Consider the following 20,425-nt stretch of genomic DNA (forward strand, 5'->3'; position numbering starts at 1 on the left):
GAGCCCACTCCTTCCCAACCTGGCAAGGGGCACATTTGTATTTTTGCAGCAGTTTATCCATGGCAATCCTGCCAAATACATCAATTTCTCTGATGTGTTAAAGGCGAGTGCAATTTATTAAAGCAAAAGGTACACAGGTTCTTTGGATTGCCGGTGATAAATTCACTGTCTGCAAAGCACATACAAATACCAAAAGTATGAGTAACGCAGCCTGGCTATAAACACGTTAAAAGGTATAAAGCAACTCTATAGAGATTTCTAAGTTTCCCGGGGAGGCACTTGATATAACCAAGTGTTCAAGTCTTACCCAAAGGCGTCCCAATGAGGGAGGAAGAGAGGCTCAGCCCGTCAACTGATCCCAGAAGTCAGAAGGTATCCTTCACAATGGTATCTTCCCTAACAACCTTTCTCTCTTAAGCCAATTTATATTATTTTCTATATTTTAGGTGGAGCTTGAGTGACTCTAGTCATACATATCTTGGTTACGATTGGTGCAAAGTTTTCTCACTTTTGTTTGAAAGTATAGTTTCAGAGAAATTCAGAGCGCATGCTCAGTGAGGGGTGGTCACACCTTGGAGACGGGTAGCTTTTGGGATGGAGGTGTGTTTTGGTATTATAATGATATTATAATGAGAAAAGTTCACTACAGTACAGCATTTTGTCAAAAACATGACAGCTCGTTGGCTCAGGGTAGCAAATGTGAAGTTTATCGGTTTCGGTCTGCACAAGAACAATCAAGTTCCCATCTTATCACAGAGCCTAGCTTCGGTGTCTCCACTCCGCTCCACACTCCGTACCGTTCCTCTTAGCACACCAAGTTCCCCCAGTGTGATTAACATCTAAGGTTGGAGGCTTAGGGAACTTCTATGTAGTGCAGCTGCACTCCACCCTGGAAGCTTCTTCAGTCCTTTCAAAACCTTTTCTTTAAAATGTGAATATCAGTTTAATTTCCAAGTCACCTCAGGCAATTATTCCACACATGTTTAAGGCATACAAGTAGGAAAGACTTCATTACTGATACAGCAGTTTTCTCTTCAAAAAAACAAACATTTTTATCCTCTAAAATTTAGACAACAAAACGGCATATTTGAAAGCATTGTGCCAAAATAAACTACACCAACATTTGAATGTTTGTTCAAAGAAAAAAAATGGAAAAAAAACCCTGATGTATTGAATAACCCCCCTTATTTAAACTAATAAAAAGGAAAAAAGAAAAACACGCTACATCTTTGGCCCAAAATTGTTAGATGTCACCTTATTAAAAAAGGTTTTTCCTAAAAAAGTTAAACGTGGACAAAAGCTCATCTTGATAAATATTTTTGCTTTAGAGTTTAAAATTGTGAATTACTTACTATAAAAAGTAGTGCAATTCAAAAATATCTTGAAGAGGAATGTCTATATAAGCTGTACTATAAGTGTATGTGACATCACTGAGAGCAGTTGTGCTCATGGATTAATGCTACATAGTTTGCACAACCTTGTGGAAAATATATAATCAAAAGAGATGCTTATTGCATAGACATACTTCTGCTGCTACAAAGCAAGAGCTGGTGATAAAAATATCTTTATGTCATTCCAAAATGCAATGACTCCTGCCAGAGTACATTTAATATAAATGCAAACGAAACTTACTAGATTTAAAAACAATACCCTTGATGCTATGCACTGAGACAGTACTCTGTAAATCAGTTTATTTTCCATGTAGTGGACAAATCCAGTCAGTTTAATTATTTTTCTGCCGGTGAATAGTAAATTCAAAGTACTTATTTTCCCACAAGAATGTATTCACTGTGGCATATTGGGTCTTGCAATAACCCATAAAGCTTTCAATTTAAAGGTTACTTCTAGAAATTTGGAACCGTAACATCAGGTCTTTTTGCCATTAATAACAATGACTACACTACAATAGCTAAAGAACAATTATGTGTGGAAGAAGTAGAACAGCTCAATTAAGGAAAAGAGTTTTAGCGTACTTCGCTCATTTTAGACAGCACTCTACATTGCCCTTTTTGCATACAAAGTGGATTTGAGGATTTCCATTGTAAGAAAGAAATGACAAGCAAAACTGTGTCAAATTGCCCTTTTTTTTGCCCCTTTTTTTTTCAAGTCTATACTTGGACACTAAGACAGAAGCTTTGCATGATATTGCAATTCTTTTTGTTTTTATTATTAAATGAGAAAGTCTGATTTGTTACATTGTCACATTGCTAGTCAGAAATGCTGCAGTGAGGAAGAAAGTCAATGCTGGGTCAACCCAAGTCCTCCTTCTAAAACATTTGTTTACAAAGAAATTATAGCAATGTTCAACACACCCAACACAATGTTTCTTGCTTTCTTCAGAGAGAAGTCCCATCAATCTTCCTCTAATGAGGCATGTTACTACATAAATTAAGATTTGTTTTAAACAATACATCCCCATATTTTCATGAGAAAAAAGCGAGCATCTACAGATGTTACAGAAATCTTCACACATCATCATCATCTGATGTATCACTGCTGCTTGTCTCAGAATCATCATTCTCTAGAGCAGGTTGGAAAGTGCTATTTTTCCAGGGGCTAAATTTAAAATCACAGATAAGGCCATTTTTCAAAATGCCGTTTTTCCGAAGGCCATTTTTTTGCAACTGAAATGGAAAAAACAAAACAAAACAAAACAAAAAACCACAAGAATTATTTAGAGAGAGAAAAACACAACAACCTGTTGCATTTCAACATTCTCTGTCTTCATCTATGGGCTACATTAGATCCACAGCACTACGTGTTATATATACACACAAATGAAAATTCACCTGAGAGCCTTCACTTCTGAACCAGCCACCTGCATCCAAGAGCTTCCAATCATACTAAGCTAAGTGAACAAGAGTTTGCTCTCTTCCCATCTACTTCCTCAGACATTTTGCCCCAGTGACTCCTCCCACATGGTCTCTCCCATGATGCAGTCCATTTTTCTGCAGTTGTGGTGGTTTTACTCAGCTGGGAAGCTGAACTCCACCACAACGGCTCTCTCAGTCCCCTTCCTCAAAGGGAAAGGGGAAGAAGATACAATGCAAAGGGCTCAAGGGTTGAGATAAGGACAGGGAGATCACTCAACAATTATCATCACAGGCAAAACAGACTCAGCATAGGGAGATTAATATAATTTCTTCCCTATCACTAGCAGGCCAGAACAGAGAAAAACTAAAAGCAAACTAAAAACACCTTCCCCCCATCCACCTTCTTCAACATCCTCCCTCCAAGCAGTGCTGGGGAATGGAGAATGGGGGTTGTGGTCAGTCCATAACACTTTGTTTCTGCTACTCATTCATGGTCACTCTCTTCCCCTGCTCCAGCATGGGGTCCCTCCCATGGGATGCAGTCCTTCCCAAACTGATACTGCGTGGGCTTCCACAGGCAGCAGCTCTTCAAGAACTGCTCCAATATGGGTCTGTATCACAGGGTCCATCCTTCAGAAGCAAACTGCTCCAACACGGGTCCCCCACGGGCAGCAGCTCCTGCCAGGTCACCTGCTCCTGCATGGGCTCCTCTCCACAGGTGACAGGTCTGGCACGGAGTCTGCTCCAGCAGGGGTCCAGCAGGCCGCAGCTTCCTTCAGACCAGCTTCACCTGCTGCTCAACCATGGGCTCCTCCACGGACTGCAGTGTAGAAATCTGCTCCGCTGTTGTACACCATGGGGGACAACCTGCTCCACCATGGTCCTCTCCACAGGCCGCAGGGGAACTTCTGCTCCAGCTCCTGGAGCAGCTCCTCCCCCTCCTTCTTCACTGACCTTGGTGTCTGCAGGGCTGTTTCTCCCTCCTCGCTCTCCCAGCTGCTGTTGCACAGCAGTTATTTTCCTCTTCTTAAATATGCTCTTACAGAGGCACAAACAACATCACTTACTGGCTTGGCTCTGGCCAGCAGCAGGTCCCTTTTTGGAGCTGGCTGGAACTGGCTCTTATCTAACATGGGGCAGCTTCTGGACTCTTCTCACAGAGGCCACCCCTGCAGCCCCCCTGCTACCAAAACCTTGCCACATAAACCCAAGACAGCAGTCTACTACTTCAAAAAATAAAAATAAAAAATCAATTGTAGATTGCGTGCTCAGACTCTGTTACTAGTGAATTATATGTTCCTCGATTTCCAGTGAAGAAAGCCAAGAAAGCTGCATAAAGACCTTGAAAGAAAATTCCCTTTCCTCAGGCTGAGCTGAGGAGCTAGAAGGCCTGTGCAATTCTGTAACCAGCACTGCTGAAACTAATTAGAACCCATCCTCTCTTCTTTCTTTGATATGTTGAGAATAGGCCTCATCTAAAATAAGTACTGCTTCCCATATCTTTTTTAACCAGCTATTTTTCTGAAAGGACAAGGAAGGCAAGGAGAGGAAAGAAAAAGGGTACTGAAATGGCATCATCCTTAACTATCAAAATTACTGGAGATCCTCCTTAAAAGGTAGGTATTTAGGGTAGCCACTTGCAAGTTCATAATGGAACATCAACTTAACATTACCTGTTCACTAATGGCTCGGAATTCCCTCATCTCATCCTCTGTTAGTGGAGCACATGTTTCATCATTTTCACTCTCTTCCTGCCAGCCCATCTCCTTTAACAACCTTTAAAACAAAAACGACAATATTAAGGAATTTCTACACGTACTCAGACATTTCAAGCTCTGCCTACGTGAATAGGTAAAGATGTGTAATATATGGATTAGTCCATAATTTGATTTTTAAACAAACTCTTATATAAAAGTAGGTTAAAAGCATAAGATACATAAAGCACAGAAGTTGAGAAGTTCTCAGGTCTTTCACAGCTGACCCTGCTTTTGCTACTACATTTAATTTAAAGGGCTGCAAAACCTAAGTAGTAATACTTTATCTATAGGACACGTTCTTAATTTCAAGCAAATATCTGCACCATCACTTGCACACACCAAGTATTAAATTTCCTGCCATCAGGTTTCACCTACAAAACAGACCCTGCCCCCCTCTGCCAGTCCAGTAAATGTACCAACAAAAGCTAAGTTTCCTGTTATATCGCTTCAAGATGTTTATTAATCAATTGACAACATTCCCAGATATAGCTGCTCTCAGCATAAGCTGCCCGATGTTTCAAATAAACTCTTATGGAAACCAGGCTAATAAGAACCTCAGTTTTTCCTATTGTTTCAATTGGATGGCTGCTCTCCAGAACTGCAGCAATAAAAAAAGCAAAAGAGAAAATAATTTGGACCACATGCAAGTTCAGCTGTGGATGAAGTGTTTCTCTTGAAAGCTTATCTAGTGTTGCCATGCCGTGGACTTTACAGACCATTAAACTCCAACTTCCATTGTCAAGATATTTATCTAAGAAGTTATCCAAGGTAAATGACTTCATGGATTCATCAAGGGAAAGGCCTGCCTTAGTAATTTGATCTCCTTCCATGATAAGGTCACCTGCTTGGTGGGTGAAGGGAAAGCATTGGACGTAATCATTCTGGATTTTTGTAAGGCCTTTCATACTTGGCCTCATGGCATCCTTCTGAACAAACTGTCCAATTATGAGATAAACAGGTTCATGCTACACTGGGTGACGAACTGTCTGAACGGTAGAGCTCAAAGGCTTGTAGTGAATGGGGTTACATCTAGCTGGTAGCCAGTCACCAGAGGCATTCCCCAGAGCACAATTGGGCCAGTCCTATTCAATGTTTTTATCAATGATGTGGATGCAGGAGTGGAATGCATCCTCAGCAAGTTTGCTGATGATACTAAACTGGGAAGTGCTGCTGACACCCTGGAGAGACGAGAGGCCTTGCAGAGGGATCTAGATAGACTGGAGCACTGGGTGATCGGCAACAGCATGAAGTTCAACAAAGCTAAATGCCAAGTTATACATCAGGGATGAAGTAATGCCAGACACTGGTACAGTCTGGAAAATGAGTAGCTTGAGAGCAGCTCAGCAGAAAGGAATCCGGGGTGGTGGTTGACAATAGGTTCAACGTGAGTCAGCAGTGTGCCCTGACAGCCAGGAGGGCAAACCACATTTTGGGATGCATTAAACACAGCATAGCCAGCCAGTCAAAAGAGGTGATTCTCCCACTATATTTAGTGTTGGTGTGGTCTCACCTTGAATAGCGAACATAGTTCTGGGCTCCACCACATAAAACGGACGTTAAGGTACTTGAAAGCATCCAGCAGTGGGCTACAAAGCTGGTAAAAAGGCTGGAAAGCTGTGGCAGTGTACTCCTGGCCCCCCTTAACCTGACCCTTCACCTGTAACTCTGCTTGGGCGATAGCCATCAGTGACAACCATATTGAATGCATCTGGTCATGACAGTTAAACTAGGCTCAAGGTAGATTCAGGGGAGATAGCTCTAATGGCTAACAGACCATGCACCAACCAAATATGGCTGGTATTTTTATGTGCACTACAGGGACTTTATCCCCTTCTACAGTACGTAACAGGTTTGATTGGGGAGGTCCGGCTCGGTTGGCAGATCCCCTAGTGTTGACTAACCAGGTGGCCTTTGCCAAACGTGCATCCCAATTTTGAATGTCCCAGCACCCATTGCCTTCAGTGTAGTCTTTAATAGTCCATCACACGGCCTCGTGGATGCTGATGCATGATAGGGGGATGTGATTTACCCACTCATGGCCACGCTCTTTGGCCTAGGTGTCTATGAGGTTGTTTTGGAAATGAGTCCCTGTGGCTGTGTACTCCTCTTGCTCCCCCCAAACCTGACCCTTCACCTGTAACCCTGCTCAGGTGATAACCAACAGTGGCAATTGTGATGAATGCTCCTGGTCATGATAGCCTAACCAGGCTCAAGGTAGATTCAGGGGAGATAAATCCAAGGACTAATGGATCATGCAACAACCAAATATGGCTGGTATGCAAATATGACTAGTAGTCAATCTTCTTACCCCATAAATAGGGGACAGACAAGAGCCTGCTAAGCTCTCCTGTACTGCAGCAACCTGCATGCCAAGATCTTCCCCTTTAGCAGGGATGCCTCTCAAGGTTACTCCTCAAGGTCAAGAGATTCCTTACCTGGGACAGATACTCGGTAAGTGACTAATAGCTAGCTTGTTGAAACTTTGCAAGTAATTTGCTAAGCACGCTGAAACTTTGTAATCTTAACTAAGTGATATAAAGGAACGGTTGTGCATATAAACTGATAAGTCTAGGATTGGGACACGATCCACTCCTCGGAGTTTGTATGGCAAAAGGGACTCCATTCTGAACTTCGTAAGTCAATGTGAGGATCTCCCTGATACTTTGTCTAACCCTGTCCTCTATGCAGTAAATAATCAAGTGACCTTGCCATCATGAATCTTGTTAATGCCACATTTACCATTAGAGCTTTATTAAATTGCTGTCTCAACCACAGTTTATCTCTGCTAAATCACTATTTTCATCAATAAATATATTGCTGCTTCTCTCTTACAAGTGAAGTGAATAATTCCTTTTGTGACAAAGGCATGTCCTATGAAGAGAGGCTGAGGACACTTGGGTTGTCTAGTTTGGAGAACAGAAGGCTAAGAGGTGACCCCGTTGCTTTCTACAACTTCTTGAGAAGGGGAAGTGGAGAGGGAGGTGCTGGTCTCTTCTCCCTAGTAAACAATGACAGGACATACGGGAAGTGCACAAAACTGTGCCAGGGGAGGTTCAGACTGGACATGAGGAAAATTTACTTGACTGTGAGGGTGGTCAAAAACTGGAACAGGCTTCCTAGCAAGACAGTAGATGCCCCAAGCCTGCCAGCGTTCGAGACATTTGGATAATGCCCTCATTAATATGCTTTAACTCTTGGTAAGCCCTGAAGTGGTCAAGCAATTGGACTAGATGATCTTGGAAGGTCCCTTCCAACTGAACTATTCTATTCTAAACACTTGAGTACAACCTGGAGTACGACTCGCCAAGGTGATTAGCTGCAGTGCAGGCAAGTTCTGCAGCGGAACAAGGAATGACGGTGTGCAGGGGAGTTCCTGCAAGGCCTCGTGAGAGCATCTGATGAGGCTTAGGCTGGGCCAGGAGCAGTGGCAGCCAGCCCCACATGTACAAAAGCATCAGCAATGGAGCACCATCACCCAGGAGCAGGGTTAAGAAGGGAGGCAAACAGGGCGTGGTGCATCAGCTAGGGAGTGGTGGGGCAGTTTGCGCAGAAGGGCACTGTGTTGTGGTTTAACCCGGCCGGCAGCTAAACACCACACAGCCGTTCGCTCACCCTCCCCCCTCCCTCTCTGGGATGGGGGAGAGAAACGGGAAAGTGAAGCCGGTGAGTTGAGATAAAGACAGTTTATGAAGACAGGGAAATAATAATAACAATAATAATAATAATAATAATAGTATTAATAATAATAATGTGTACGAAACAAGTGATGCACAATGCAATTGCTCACCACCTGCTGACCGATGCCCAGCCTATCCCTGAGAAGCCGGCCCCCCACCCCGGCTAGCCACCCCTATATATTGTTTAGCATGACATCAGATGGTATGGAATACCCCTTTGGCCAGTTTGGGTCAGCTGTCCTGGGTCTGTCCCCTCCCAGCTCCTGCTGCACCCCTAGCCTGCTCGCTGGCAGGACAGAGCGAGAAGCTGGAAAGTCCTTGGCTTGGTGTAAGCACTGCTCTGCAACAATTAAAACATCAGCATGTTATCAGCACTCTTCTCATCCTAATCCAAACCATAGCACCCTACCAGCTACTAGGAGGAAAATTAACTCTGTCCTAACTGAAACCAGGACACACTGTCACTGCCACTTCCAACACTGATTGTAACCTGCTGTCTTGGGTTTACGTAGCAAGGGCTTGGTAGCAGGGAGGCTGCAGGGGTGGCCTCTGTGAGAAGAGTCCAGAAGATGCCCCATATTAGAGAAGAGCCAGTTCCAGCCAGCTCCAGAAGGGACCCACCGCTGGCCAGAGTTGAGTCAATAAGTGATGTTGGCTGTGCCTCTGTAAGAACATATTTAAGAAAGGGAAAAACAAACAAACAAACAAAAAAACCTGCTGTGCAATGGCAGCTGGGAGAGCAAGGAGTGAGAAACAGCCCTGCAGACACTAAGGTCAGTGAAGAAGGAGGGGAAGGAGGTGCTCCAGAGCAGAAGTCCCCCTGCAGCCCATGGTGTATGACGGCAGATCAGATCTCCACACTGCAGCCTGTGGAAGGAGCCCATTGTGGAGCAGGTGGACCTGACCTGAAGGAGGCTGCAGCCCATGGAGAGCCCCTCAGGAGCAGGCTCCAGGCCAGACCTGTAGCCCTTGGAGAGGAGCCCATGCAGGAGCGGGTGATCTGGTGGGAGCTTCCACCTGTAGAGGACCCACGTTGGAGCAGTTTGCTCCTGAAGGGTGGATCCTGTGATACAGACCCATATTGGAGCAGTTCTTGAAGAGCTGCTGCCTGCGGGAAGCCCATATAGGATCAGTTTGGGAAGGACTTTATCCCATGGGAGGGACCCCATGTTGGGGCAGGGGAAGAGTGACCATGAAGGAGTGGCAGAGATGAAGCATTATGGACTGACCGCAACCTCCATTCCCCATGTTGCCGCTTGGGGGAAGGACACAGAAGAGGGTGGATAGGGTGGGGGGTGGGGGTGGTGGTTTTAGTTTGCTTTTAGTTTCTCTCTGTTCTGGCCTGCTAGTGATAGGGAAGAAATTATATTAATCTCCCTATGCTGAGTCTGTTTTGCCTGTGATGATAATTGTTGAGTGATCTCCCTGTCCTTGTCTCAACGCTTGCTCCTTTTTTTTCATATTTTCTCCCCTTTTCCTTTGAGGAGGGGGAGCCAGAGAACAGTTGTGGTGGAGTTCAGCTGCATAGCAGGGCAAAACTACCACACCTGTGTGCAAGGAACTCTAGTCATAGCATACACCCTTTGTGTCCCCTCTGGCCTCTCCAGCCACAGGCACTGATGCAGCTACCCCAGCAGAGCTCCCCTGGCAACAAGCAGCCATCCACATCTCAGACTGCAGAGCACACCCAAGTTTTCTGTCAGTGATGGCAGCAGTGAGTATACATGTGGGGAGGTATGCCCAGGTAGAACTGCTCAGCCTGGTGACAGAGCTTCGGGAGGAGGTGGGCAGGCTGAAGAGCAGCAGGGAGTCAGAGAAGGAGATCAACTGGTGGAATCATACTTTACCATCCCTGAGACAAGCATGCGGGCCAGCCACAACACAAGAAACAAAGGATCCCCCCTACCCTCTCACCACCAGGCAAAAGGAGGGGAACTAAGAGACAGGGGGGGGGAGGAAGGGAATGGAAGCAGGTTTCTGCCCAGGGTGGCAGGCAACCCCGCTCCCTGCCTACTTCACCTCCTTGGGTGTTCTTATACAGCAACTATGAGGCTCTGGACCATGACCGACTGTGGTGCCTTTACTCGGGTGGGTGGCTGAGCTCCACCACAACCGCTCTCTCACTCCCCCTCCTCAAAGAGGAACGGGGAGAAAATACGATGAAAAGGGCTCAAGGGTTGAGATAAGGACAGGGAGATCGCACAGTAATTATCGTGATGGGCAAAACAGACTCAGCATAGGGAGACAGTAAGATTTATTACCTATTACTAACAAGCTAGAGAAGTGAGAAACAAATGAAAGAAACCAAAAGCACCTTCCCCCCCATCCACCCTCTTCCACCTCCTCCCCCCGAGCAGCGCAGGGGAACGGGGGTTATGGTCAGTCTATAGCGCTTCTTCGCTGCCGCTCCTTCTCGGTCACTCTCGTCCCCTGTGCTGTGGGGTCCCTCCCACGGGATGCAGTCCTTGCTGAACTGATCCGATGTGGACTTCCCACAGGCAGCAGCTTTTCAAGAACTGCTCCAGATATGGGTCCGTACCACGGGGTCCATCCCTCAGGAGCAAACTGCTCCAACCTGGATCCCCCACGGGCAGCAGCTCCTGCCAGGTCACCTGCTTCTGCGTGGTCTCCTCTCCACGGGCTACAGGTCCGGCCCGGAATCTGCTCTGGCAGGGGTCTTCCACAGGCCGCAGCCTCCGTCGATGCAGGTCCACCTGCTCCACCGTGGTCTCCTCCACGGGCTGCAGCGTGGAACCCTACTCCACCGTGGTACTCCATGGGCTGCAGGGGGACAGCCTGCTTCACCATGGTCCTCACCACAGGCCGCAGGGGACTTCTGCTCTGGCGCCTGGAGCACCTCTCCCCCTCCTTCTTCACTGACCTTGGCGCCTGCAAGGCTGTTCCTCACTCCTCTCACTCTCCCAGCTGCTGTGTGTGGCGCAGTGTTTTTTTTCCCTGTCTTAAATATGCTCTCACAGAGGCACAAAACAACATCACTTATTGGCTCAGCTCTGGTCAGCAGTGGGGCCCTTACCAAACATGGGGCAGCTTCTAGATCCTTCTCACAAAAGCCACCCCTATGGCCCCCTGCTACCAAAACTTTGCCACGTAAACCCACTACACTGACAGACAAACAACGATGTGGATGAAGGTCCAACGAGGTGCGAGGTGATCCCTAGGGCAAGTCAGCCCCTATCCCCTATATCACAACAGGCTCCATCAAGAAAAAAAAAAAGGGCTATTGTCATAGGTGACTCCTCCTCCTTTCTGTGGGGAACAGAGGGCCCAATATATCGACCCAACCCATAGGGAAGTCTACTGCCTCCCTGAGGCCCAGGTAAGAGACATTGCTAGAAAAGTCGCTTACCTGGTATGGCCATCTGATAGTTACCTTTTATTGGTTTTATATGCTGGCAGGAATGAAGTAGCAAAGAGAAGTCCAAGGGCAATCAAAAGGGACTTCAGGACCTTGGGGCAACTGGTTAAGTGTAATATTTTCCTCTGTCCTTCCAGTAGCAGGGAACAATACTGAAAGGAATAGGCAGACCCAGCTGATCAATATGTGGCTCCGAGGCTGGTAGCATCAGCAGAATTTAGGGTTGCTCAATCAAGGGATGGTCTACACAACACCAGGCCTGCTGGCACCTGATAGGATGCACCTTTCTCAGAGGGGGAAAAATGATTTTTGCCCAGGAGTTTGCAGGGCTGATTGATAGGGCTTTAAACTAGATTTGAGGGGGAAAAGGGATAAAACCAGGCCCACCAGTGATAAGCTATAGGATGGCATGCCAAAATTGGAAGGACTGCATGCTAGCGAGATCCTTCTGTCTGCTCCAAAGTATTGGGTACAATGAAGCACATTTAAAATGTTTCTACACAAACGCATGCAGCATGAGGAACAAGCAAGAGGAGCTAGAAGCCTTGGCCCAGTCCCAGAGCTATGACGTTATTGGCATAAGCGAAACCTGGTGGGAAGAGACCTGTGACTGGTCTGTTACGATGGACGGTTATGGGCTCTTCAGAAGGGATAGGCAGGGCAGATGAGGCAGAGGGGTGGCACTGTATGTAATGGAGGGGCTGAACTGTACAGAGCTTGCAGTAAGCAATGACACGGTTGAGAACCTCTAGGTAAGGATTAAGGGACAAGCAAATAAAGGGGATGTCGTTGCGGGAGTCTACTATAGACCATAGGACACTACTATAGGACAGGATGACAACACTGATGAACTATTCTTTAAGGAACTGAGAGATACCTCTAGATCAGCTGCCCTTGTCCTTATGGGGGGCTTCAACCTGCCAGATATCAACTGGGAATATCACATAGCTGAGACAAAGAGGTCCAGGAGATTCCTGAAGCACATTGATGATAACTTTTTGGTACAGGTACAAAGAGAGCCAACTAGGAAAGGTGCCCTCCTAGACCTGTTGCTTGTAAACAGGGAGGGTCTGGTGAGTGAAGTGGCGATAGGTGGCCACCTTGGCCATAGTGAAGACTAGAAGAAGACTACATAAGGTGGAAAAGAATGCATTTCCTTTGCATAACTGCTTTGGTGGAACAACAGTGTACCTACCTCCTCAAAAATAGTGCAAAGAGGCAAATATTCACACTGAGGCAATCTGCAGTTTTTTCCTGGATAGCAGCAACCAGAAGGAATGCTGCTGGAGTTTCCTCCATGGGAGCTAGCACTCACTTCAACCCACAACACCTTCTGCATCAAATCCTGAGAAAATCTGCATTGCTCTTCAGTGACAGAGGCACAATTCAGGATGCAATGGCCTCATATAGTTTCTATTTTTCTAGCACATGCTAGTGTCAGAGCCAGGACGGGCTTCTTTGTAATTTTTCAAGTCTCACCTGACAGCAGATGCTGATATCGCAGCATGTACAGACTATAACTAGGAGCGAGTTTTGGGATGCAGGGAGGAAGAGAAATGGAGACATTCCTCTGGTGATTAAACTTGAGATATCTCAAAAGATGAAATAATCAAAGTATTTTAGCTAGTACCAAAAGTGGTACAGCAATATCTGAGCATGAAGAAAGTGGTTTTAAGCATTAAGACACCGAAAACAGGGGTTAAATCTGAGGGTGAAGACTAGCATTTAACAAAGATAGCACATTCTCTTGCTGCGAAGTTTTTGCCAACAGGATTAGCACCTTCTTCAGGCAAACCTTAAGGTCTGATGACCTTAAATCTTCAGAGGTTAAAAAGCAAAAGCAAAACACACCACTATCTCGCAAAAATTAAAGATGTTTCTAAAAGTATAGGCCAGAACTGGCACAGAGTACTGACACAGATGAAGAACAGTGAATATATTAAAACAGAATTAGTTAGATGAATTCAAGTTGATGTTGTGTACCTGATTCTCCATTTAGCCAGATGTCAGCAAGAAACACTCTGCAACATAACTCTCCCTACAAAAAATCCTAGGTCCCAATACAACAGATGTGCACTGGACAACCCTGCATGCAACCAATGACAGCACTAACCATTATTAAAACCATACTAAAAGCCCAAAATTGTAGAGGGATGGGACGGCACTACTTAGTCTGCTTAAAAAAGTTAACAGGACAACAAGAGAAATGGAAGTTATATCCCTCTGTATTGCTCAGACCTAACTGAACAATGCGATTGCCAGAGCAGTGAAATCAGCGGAAATAATGCACAAGTCATCCAAAGCTTCTCTTTTATGAGAATACGCTCATTTGGGTTATACACATACAAAAAAGACTTGCTACTATGTAATGCCAAAAGCATTTCAGTGATAGTTATATTTTTAGCAACAGTAATTTGAGTCAAAGTTTTACTGCAAGCAAGCTAGGATTTTAATAGTATTATGTATAATTGAACAGTTATATAGCTGTTAATTTAAGTAAAATTTAGGGCAATAGCTAAATAACTTAAGCAACGTTGTCTCTTTAAAGCAGCATTAGGCTTCTAGGACAGTTAAGAATGTAAACTACACTAAAAATTTCAGATTAGCAAACTCAACACCTACAGGATGAATATATAATCACTGCATGCTGGAAACTCCCCCAGCAGAAGGAAAGTCCAAGATTTATTTTGTACAATGTGCCAATAGTTATTAGGCATGCACAAGCATCCTGCGAGTTAAGCTGGTCACTTCGAGTCCACTTTTCCACAAAAAGGCCTACCATAACGTCTTCATGCATGCAGAAATCCACACACACACACACACACACACACACACACACAAAAAAAGAAAAAATCACAAACAGAACAGGGTACATTTCACCTTCTATAATCATAATGGAGAAGAAGTCATGAAAGTCTCTGCGGGTACTACAGAAGGAAAATTTCTCTAGTCCAATGTATACATAGAATCTATCACTGAAAAAAGACACTGTTTCTTTAGTTAACAGTAAGAAATTAACAGGACTCATGACAAGCTCGCCTCCAGACTGAGTTATGATTTCCTAGCAGCACCATTCTCATCTTTATCACCTGCTACTGCAGTTACACCTAGGAGATACTAGAATTATATTTCAATCCTTTTCTGAAGTTACTTTCTCCCTTTCTATTGCATTGTCTTGTGATATCACTGACCATGTCAAATAGCTATAAAAACAATCCATTTCTTTAACAAGGAAAAGTTCACTGGGTTTTACATAAGATGCAACATTTGAAGTATTATTAATACAGATAGCAACTACACGCATTGTTCCTCCTAGATATACAGCCCAAAATCAGAGGGATGAAAGTCTCTATGTAGTTTGCTTTATTTCGTTAAGGAAATATCAAATTTTTAGTAAAGCAAGTTAAAGATGCCAGTACACAAGCCTAATAGAAGCAAAGTATATTCCACGTTAAATTAGTACGTCTAAAACTTAAACTCTTATTAAGTATTGTCTTCTCAGCTTCCAGATTCTGACTTCTAAGCTTGTAAGAACTGAGGACACTCACTTACCATGAAGAAACATTTTATATAATAAATACATACCTATGCTCTGCCTCAAGTGAGCTTGAAAGAACATCTGCCTGAGGAAAAGTTGAAGATCTAATGATTAGTTGAGATGTAACTGAAGCATTGCCATTCTCTTGCGGAATTTCATTTTCGAAGTTTTGATTTATATATCTCTCATGACGAGGACTGTTGCTGTTATGCAAGTCAAAGGAGTCATCCTGTTAAAGCAATTATACATTACAGAGTTTAAAAGTAAATTCCACTCAAGTAAACCTCTACAAATGCTGCAAAATTCCCAGGCTGTTGTAACAGCAATTGTAACTTACTAGCCATGATATAAGAACTAGGAAGAAAGCTTATTTAGAAAGCAGACTGTTCAGGTTCACTCAAATATTAAAAGTTCTTTAGTCCCATAAATCTAAAATGCTTATTCTACTCATTCGGCAACTTGTAATTTTTATTCAGTAAGTAGCCAAACTGCCTCAGAAGTCTTAGCAACTGTAAAAACAAAGAAGAGTATGATTATCTAGCTAGCACTCTTTTGACAACAAAAGCCCCAGACTTGGCATATAACAGCATTACCCATAGCAGGAGGCAATCACCCAGCCAGTTCTGCACTTGTAAGAAATATTTTTGAGTCCAGGATTGAGACCATCATTATCATTCCCCTTCCATTCAGTGTTATCTGCTTCCAGAAATTTTAGAATGCTTAGCAAGAAATTCTTAAGAGGTATCCCAGTAAACATATGTTCAGCTGTTATTAACCTGGAAAATGCATCTTAGATTATCAAAGAAAATTCATAAAAATATTAAAGAATTTTAGCGTATTAGGGCAAAAAACCTTCCTCCAAGCATGATTCAGAAGCTGATCACAATTTGCATCATTATTTCAGAGGTGAGGTCTGTCACTGCAGGCCTTAAAAATCATCAACATCATCACATTATAAAAGACTGATGCGAAGTTATCTACTTAACCACTCAGTTACACAGTGCATCTTCTACTGATGATCATTTAAATTAATGTTGGAAGCTGGACAACTATTACAGTTACATGATTTGTTACACCTGAACATCTTCTGACACCAGTTAGTGAAACAGCAATGGCAGGGAACTAAATACATGCAATTAAAAACAAATACTCCAAGCTATGTGTTACATACATCTGTCCAACGATATTATGACTTTTTTTTCCCCTCCAAAATACACTGCATCTGAAAATCAGCTGTGTAGAGCGAGACAACCAAATGCATTTGACATAAATACCATGAAGATATTAAGAGTTCAAGACAATTTCAGGAACAGAAACTCCAATCACGTTCACATAATATTTTCAGAATTCTGAAGCTCAAAACAGTGTTAACCAAGATCTTTTTAATCTTAAATCAAAATCTTTGTGCATTTCTTAAACAACACTGCACCCAACACCCACCTCAGGGTGTATTCAGCAATACAATACCAAATAAAAAGATGCAGACGTTTCCTAACTCACTCACTGTGTAAGTTTTACTCTGCTACGCGGCTGAACTCTACCGCAACTGCTCTCTCGCTCCACTCCTCAACGAAAAGGGGGAGAAAATATGATGAAAAGGGTGCAAGGGTTGAGATAAGGACAGGGAGATCACTCAACAATTATCATCACAGGCAAAACAGACTCAGCATAGGGAGATTAATATAATTTCTTCCCTATCACTAGCAGGCCAGAACAGAGAGAAACTAAAAGCAAACTAAAACCACCACCCCCACCCCCCACCCTATCCACCCTCTTCTGTGTCCTTCCCCCAAGCGGCAACATGGGGAATGGAGGTTGCGGTCAGTCCATAATGCTTCATCTCTGCCACTCCTTCATGGTCACTCTTCCCCTGCCCCAACATGGTGGGGGGGTGAAGTGGTTATAGGTGGCCACCTTGGCCATAGTGACCATGAAGTAGTCGAGTATAAAATCTTTGGTGATAGGAGGAAAACTGCCACTAAAACTTCAACCCTGGATTGGAGGAGAGCAAATTTCAGGCTGCTCAGGGAACTAGTTAGTAAGGTCCCCTGGGAAACTGCTTTTAAAGACATTGAGGTCCATCAGTGCTGGTTGGTTTTTAAGTACCATCTCCTAAGAGTGCAGGACCAGGCAATTCCAAAATGTCGTAAGTCAAGCAGGCGGGGCAGAAGGCTGGCTTGGCTGAGCAGGGATCTTCAAGAGCTTAGGCGGAAAAAAAAAAAAAAAGTGTATGGTTGCTGGAAGCAAGGAGGGGTGACATGGGAGGACGACAGGGATGCTGCTTGTCGTTGTAGGGAGAGAGTTTGTGCAGCCAAGGATCAATTAGAGTTGAAGCTGGCCAGCAGAGTTGTGGTGGTTTCACTCTGGTGGGCAGCTGAGCTCCACCACAACTGCTCTCTCACTCCCCCTCCTCAGAGAGAAAGGGGGAGAAAATACGATAAAAAGGGCTCAAGGGTTGAGATAAGAACGGAGATCACTCGAAAATTTTTGTCACAGGCAGAACACACTCAGCACAGGGAGATTAGAGAAATGTATTACCTATTACTAACAAGCTAGAGAAGTGAGAAACAAAGAAAAAAATAAAAACATCTTCCCCCAAACAACCATCTTTCACTTCCTCCTCCCGAGCGGTGCAGGGGAACGGGGGATGGGGGTTGCGGCCAGTCTATAGCACTTTGTCTCTGCCACTCCTTCTTGGTCACTTTCTTCCCCTGCTCCAACATGGGGACCCTCCCACAGGATACAGTCCTTCCCGAACTGATCCTGTGTGGGCTTCCCACAGACAGCAGCTCTTCAAGAACTGCTCCAGATATGGGTCCGTACCACGGGGGTCCATCCATCAGGAGCACACTGCACCAACCTGGGTCTCCCATGGTGTGGTGGTTTTACCTTGCTAGGCAGCTGAACTCCACCACAACCACTCTCTCACTCCCCCTCCACAGAAGGCGAGGGGAAGAAGAAGGGGAAGCAGGGCCTCAACGCACATAGCTGTTGTTCTGGAGGACAGATGTTTTCACAACGAGAGCCCACCCCTCTTCTTCCTTTTTCCACCTTTTATTGCTGAGTGTGACATCATATGGTATGGAATATCCCTTTGGTTGGTTGAAGTCAGCTGCCCTGGTGATGTTCCTTCCTCAACTCTTGCCCACCCCCAGCCTGTTGGCTTTGGGAAGGTTAGAGAGAGTCCTGATGCTGTGCCAGCACTGCTCAGCAGCAGACACAACACTGGTGTGATACCACTGGTGTTCTAGCTACAAGTGCAGAGCACAGCACTGTATGGGCTGCTGCAGGGAAAGTTAACTCCATCCCAGACAGACCCAGTACAACCTCCACCCCTTATTCCATAACATTTGTGTCACTCTCAGGTCCCCCATACTTCAGCATATAAGTATTCTCATCACCACTGTTCCTTGTCCTTTAACAGATTGATAGGTAAGTACATCTTTTCACCCTATAGGTCTTTCTGAAAAAAAGTTCATAAGAACTGTTGACGATTTAGTCTTCATCTGCCAAAGTGGTCACTCAGGGCAGGCGGAGTTAGATGTCTGGACGCCAGCACCAGCTTAGCTCGAGTCCTTGCTGCACTTGCCCGGTTCCTTGCAAAGATGACCTGTCGTTGATCCTGCAGTGTCTTTCTACAACACATAACTTTATAGATTACAGATTAGTTTTCTCCCAAGGTTAAATCTCCTTGAGACACGCACCTAATATCCCCATTCTTTTGCATGACCCACCAGGTATACCCCGGTCCTTGGGCAAAGACAATCCCACAAGGGGGTTTGCCTTTTCCCGAGGCAGGAGCAACCCACACCGCCTTCCCTATCCACTTCCCTACATGCACTACGGGGACTTTAGCTCCTTTCACCGTGTGTAGGGGTTTTGCTTCAGCAGGACCAGCACGGCTGTCAGACCCCCTGTGGTTAACTAGCCAAGTGGCTTCTGGTAGATTTATGTCCCATTGTTTCCATGTCCCAGCACCCAAGGCTCGTAACATAGTCTTTAACAGTCCATTGTACCTCTCAACCTTCCCAGAGGCTTGTGGGTGATAAGGGGTGTGATACACCCACTCAATACCATGCCTCTTGGCCCAGGAGGTGACAAGATTGTTTCGGAAATGACTGCCATTGTCAGACTCAATTCTCTCTGGTGTACCATGACGCCACAGCACTTGCCTTTCTAAGCCCAAGATTGTGTTTCGGGCCGTGGCATGGTTTACGGGGTATGTTTCCAGCCACCCAGTAGTTGCTTCTACCGTGGTGAGTATGTACCGTTTGCCTTGGCGGGTTTGTGGGAGTGGTCCGATATAGTCAATTTGCCAGGCCTCACCATATTGAAACCCTAGCCACCTCCCCCTGTTCCAGGGAGATTTTACCTCCATGGCGCTCTTGATTGCAGCACAGGTCTCACACTCATGGGGAACCTGTGTGATGGCCTCAGTGGTCAGGTCCACCCCTCGATCACGAGTCCATCTGTATGTGGCATCCCTCCCCAGATGTCCTGATGTTTCATGGGCCCATCGAGCTACAAACAGCTCACCCTTACGTCCCCAGTCCAGGTCCACCTGAGCCACTTCAATTTATGAAGCTCGATCCACCTCTTCGTTGTTCTGATGTTCTTCAGTAGCGCGACTCTTGGGCATGTGGGCAGCTACATGACGTAATTTTACATCCAGGTTTTCTACCCGAGCAGCAATATCTTGCCACAGGGTGGCAGCCCAGATAGGTTTACCTCTGCGCTGCCAGTTGCTCTGTTTCCATTGCTGCAGCCACCCCCACAGAGCATTTGCCACCATCCATGAGTCAGTGTAGAGATACAGTACTGGCCATTTTTCTCTTTCGACAATCTCTAGGGCCAGTTGTATGGCTTTCACTTCTGCATACTGACTCGACTCACCTTCCCCTTCCATGGCCTCCACAACTCATCGTGTGGGACTCCACACAGCAGCTTTCCATTTCCGATGGCTCCCTACCACAGGGCAGGATCCGTCAGTGAACAACACAGACTGCTTTCTGTCTTCTGGCAACTCATTATATGCTGGTGCCTCTTCAGCACGAGTTACCTCTTTTGTCAGTACTCCGAAATCTCTGCCTTCCGGCCAGTCCATTATCTCCTCCAGGATTCCTGGGCGGTTGGGTTTCCCCATTCGAGCCTGCTGCATAATTAACGCTATCCACTTATTCCACGTAGCGTCGGTTGCAGGGTGTGTAGTGGGAATTTTCCTGTTGAACATCCAACGTAACACAGGTAGCTGTGGTGCCAAGAGG

The 20,425-nt window shown here is 45.2% G+C and overlaps 2 protein-coding genes across 2 annotated transcripts in view; one reads left to right on the forward strand and one right to left on the reverse strand.

The window, feature by feature from the left end:
- Positions 1-20,425, forward strand: part of LOC308184762 (vasculin-like) — a 463,870-nt gene that overhangs the window by 376,838 nt on the left and 66,607 nt on the right. The gene's annotated exons all lie outside the window — the stretch shown is intronic.
- Positions 984-20,425, reverse strand: part of LOC308184837 (vasculin-like) — a 112,401-nt gene continuing 92,959 nt past the window's right edge. Inside the window, exons 2-3 of the mRNA XM_080572420.1 lie at positions 4,487-4,589; positions 984-2,624 (exon numbers count right to left, since the gene is read on the reverse strand). Of these exons, the coding sequence (XP_080428546.1) occupies positions 2,466-2,624; positions 4,487-4,589 (262 nt within the window). The 3' untranslated portion in view covers positions 984-2,465. The remainder of the gene's footprint in view (positions 2,625-4,486; positions 4,590-20,425) is intronic.

Source organism: Anser brachyrhynchus (genome assembly GCF_964034855.1).
Source record: "Anser brachyrhynchus genome assembly, chromosome: W".
In the NCBI taxonomy this organism is placed as follows: Eukaryota; Metazoa; Chordata; class Aves; order Anseriformes; family Anatidae; genus Anser; species Anser brachyrhynchus.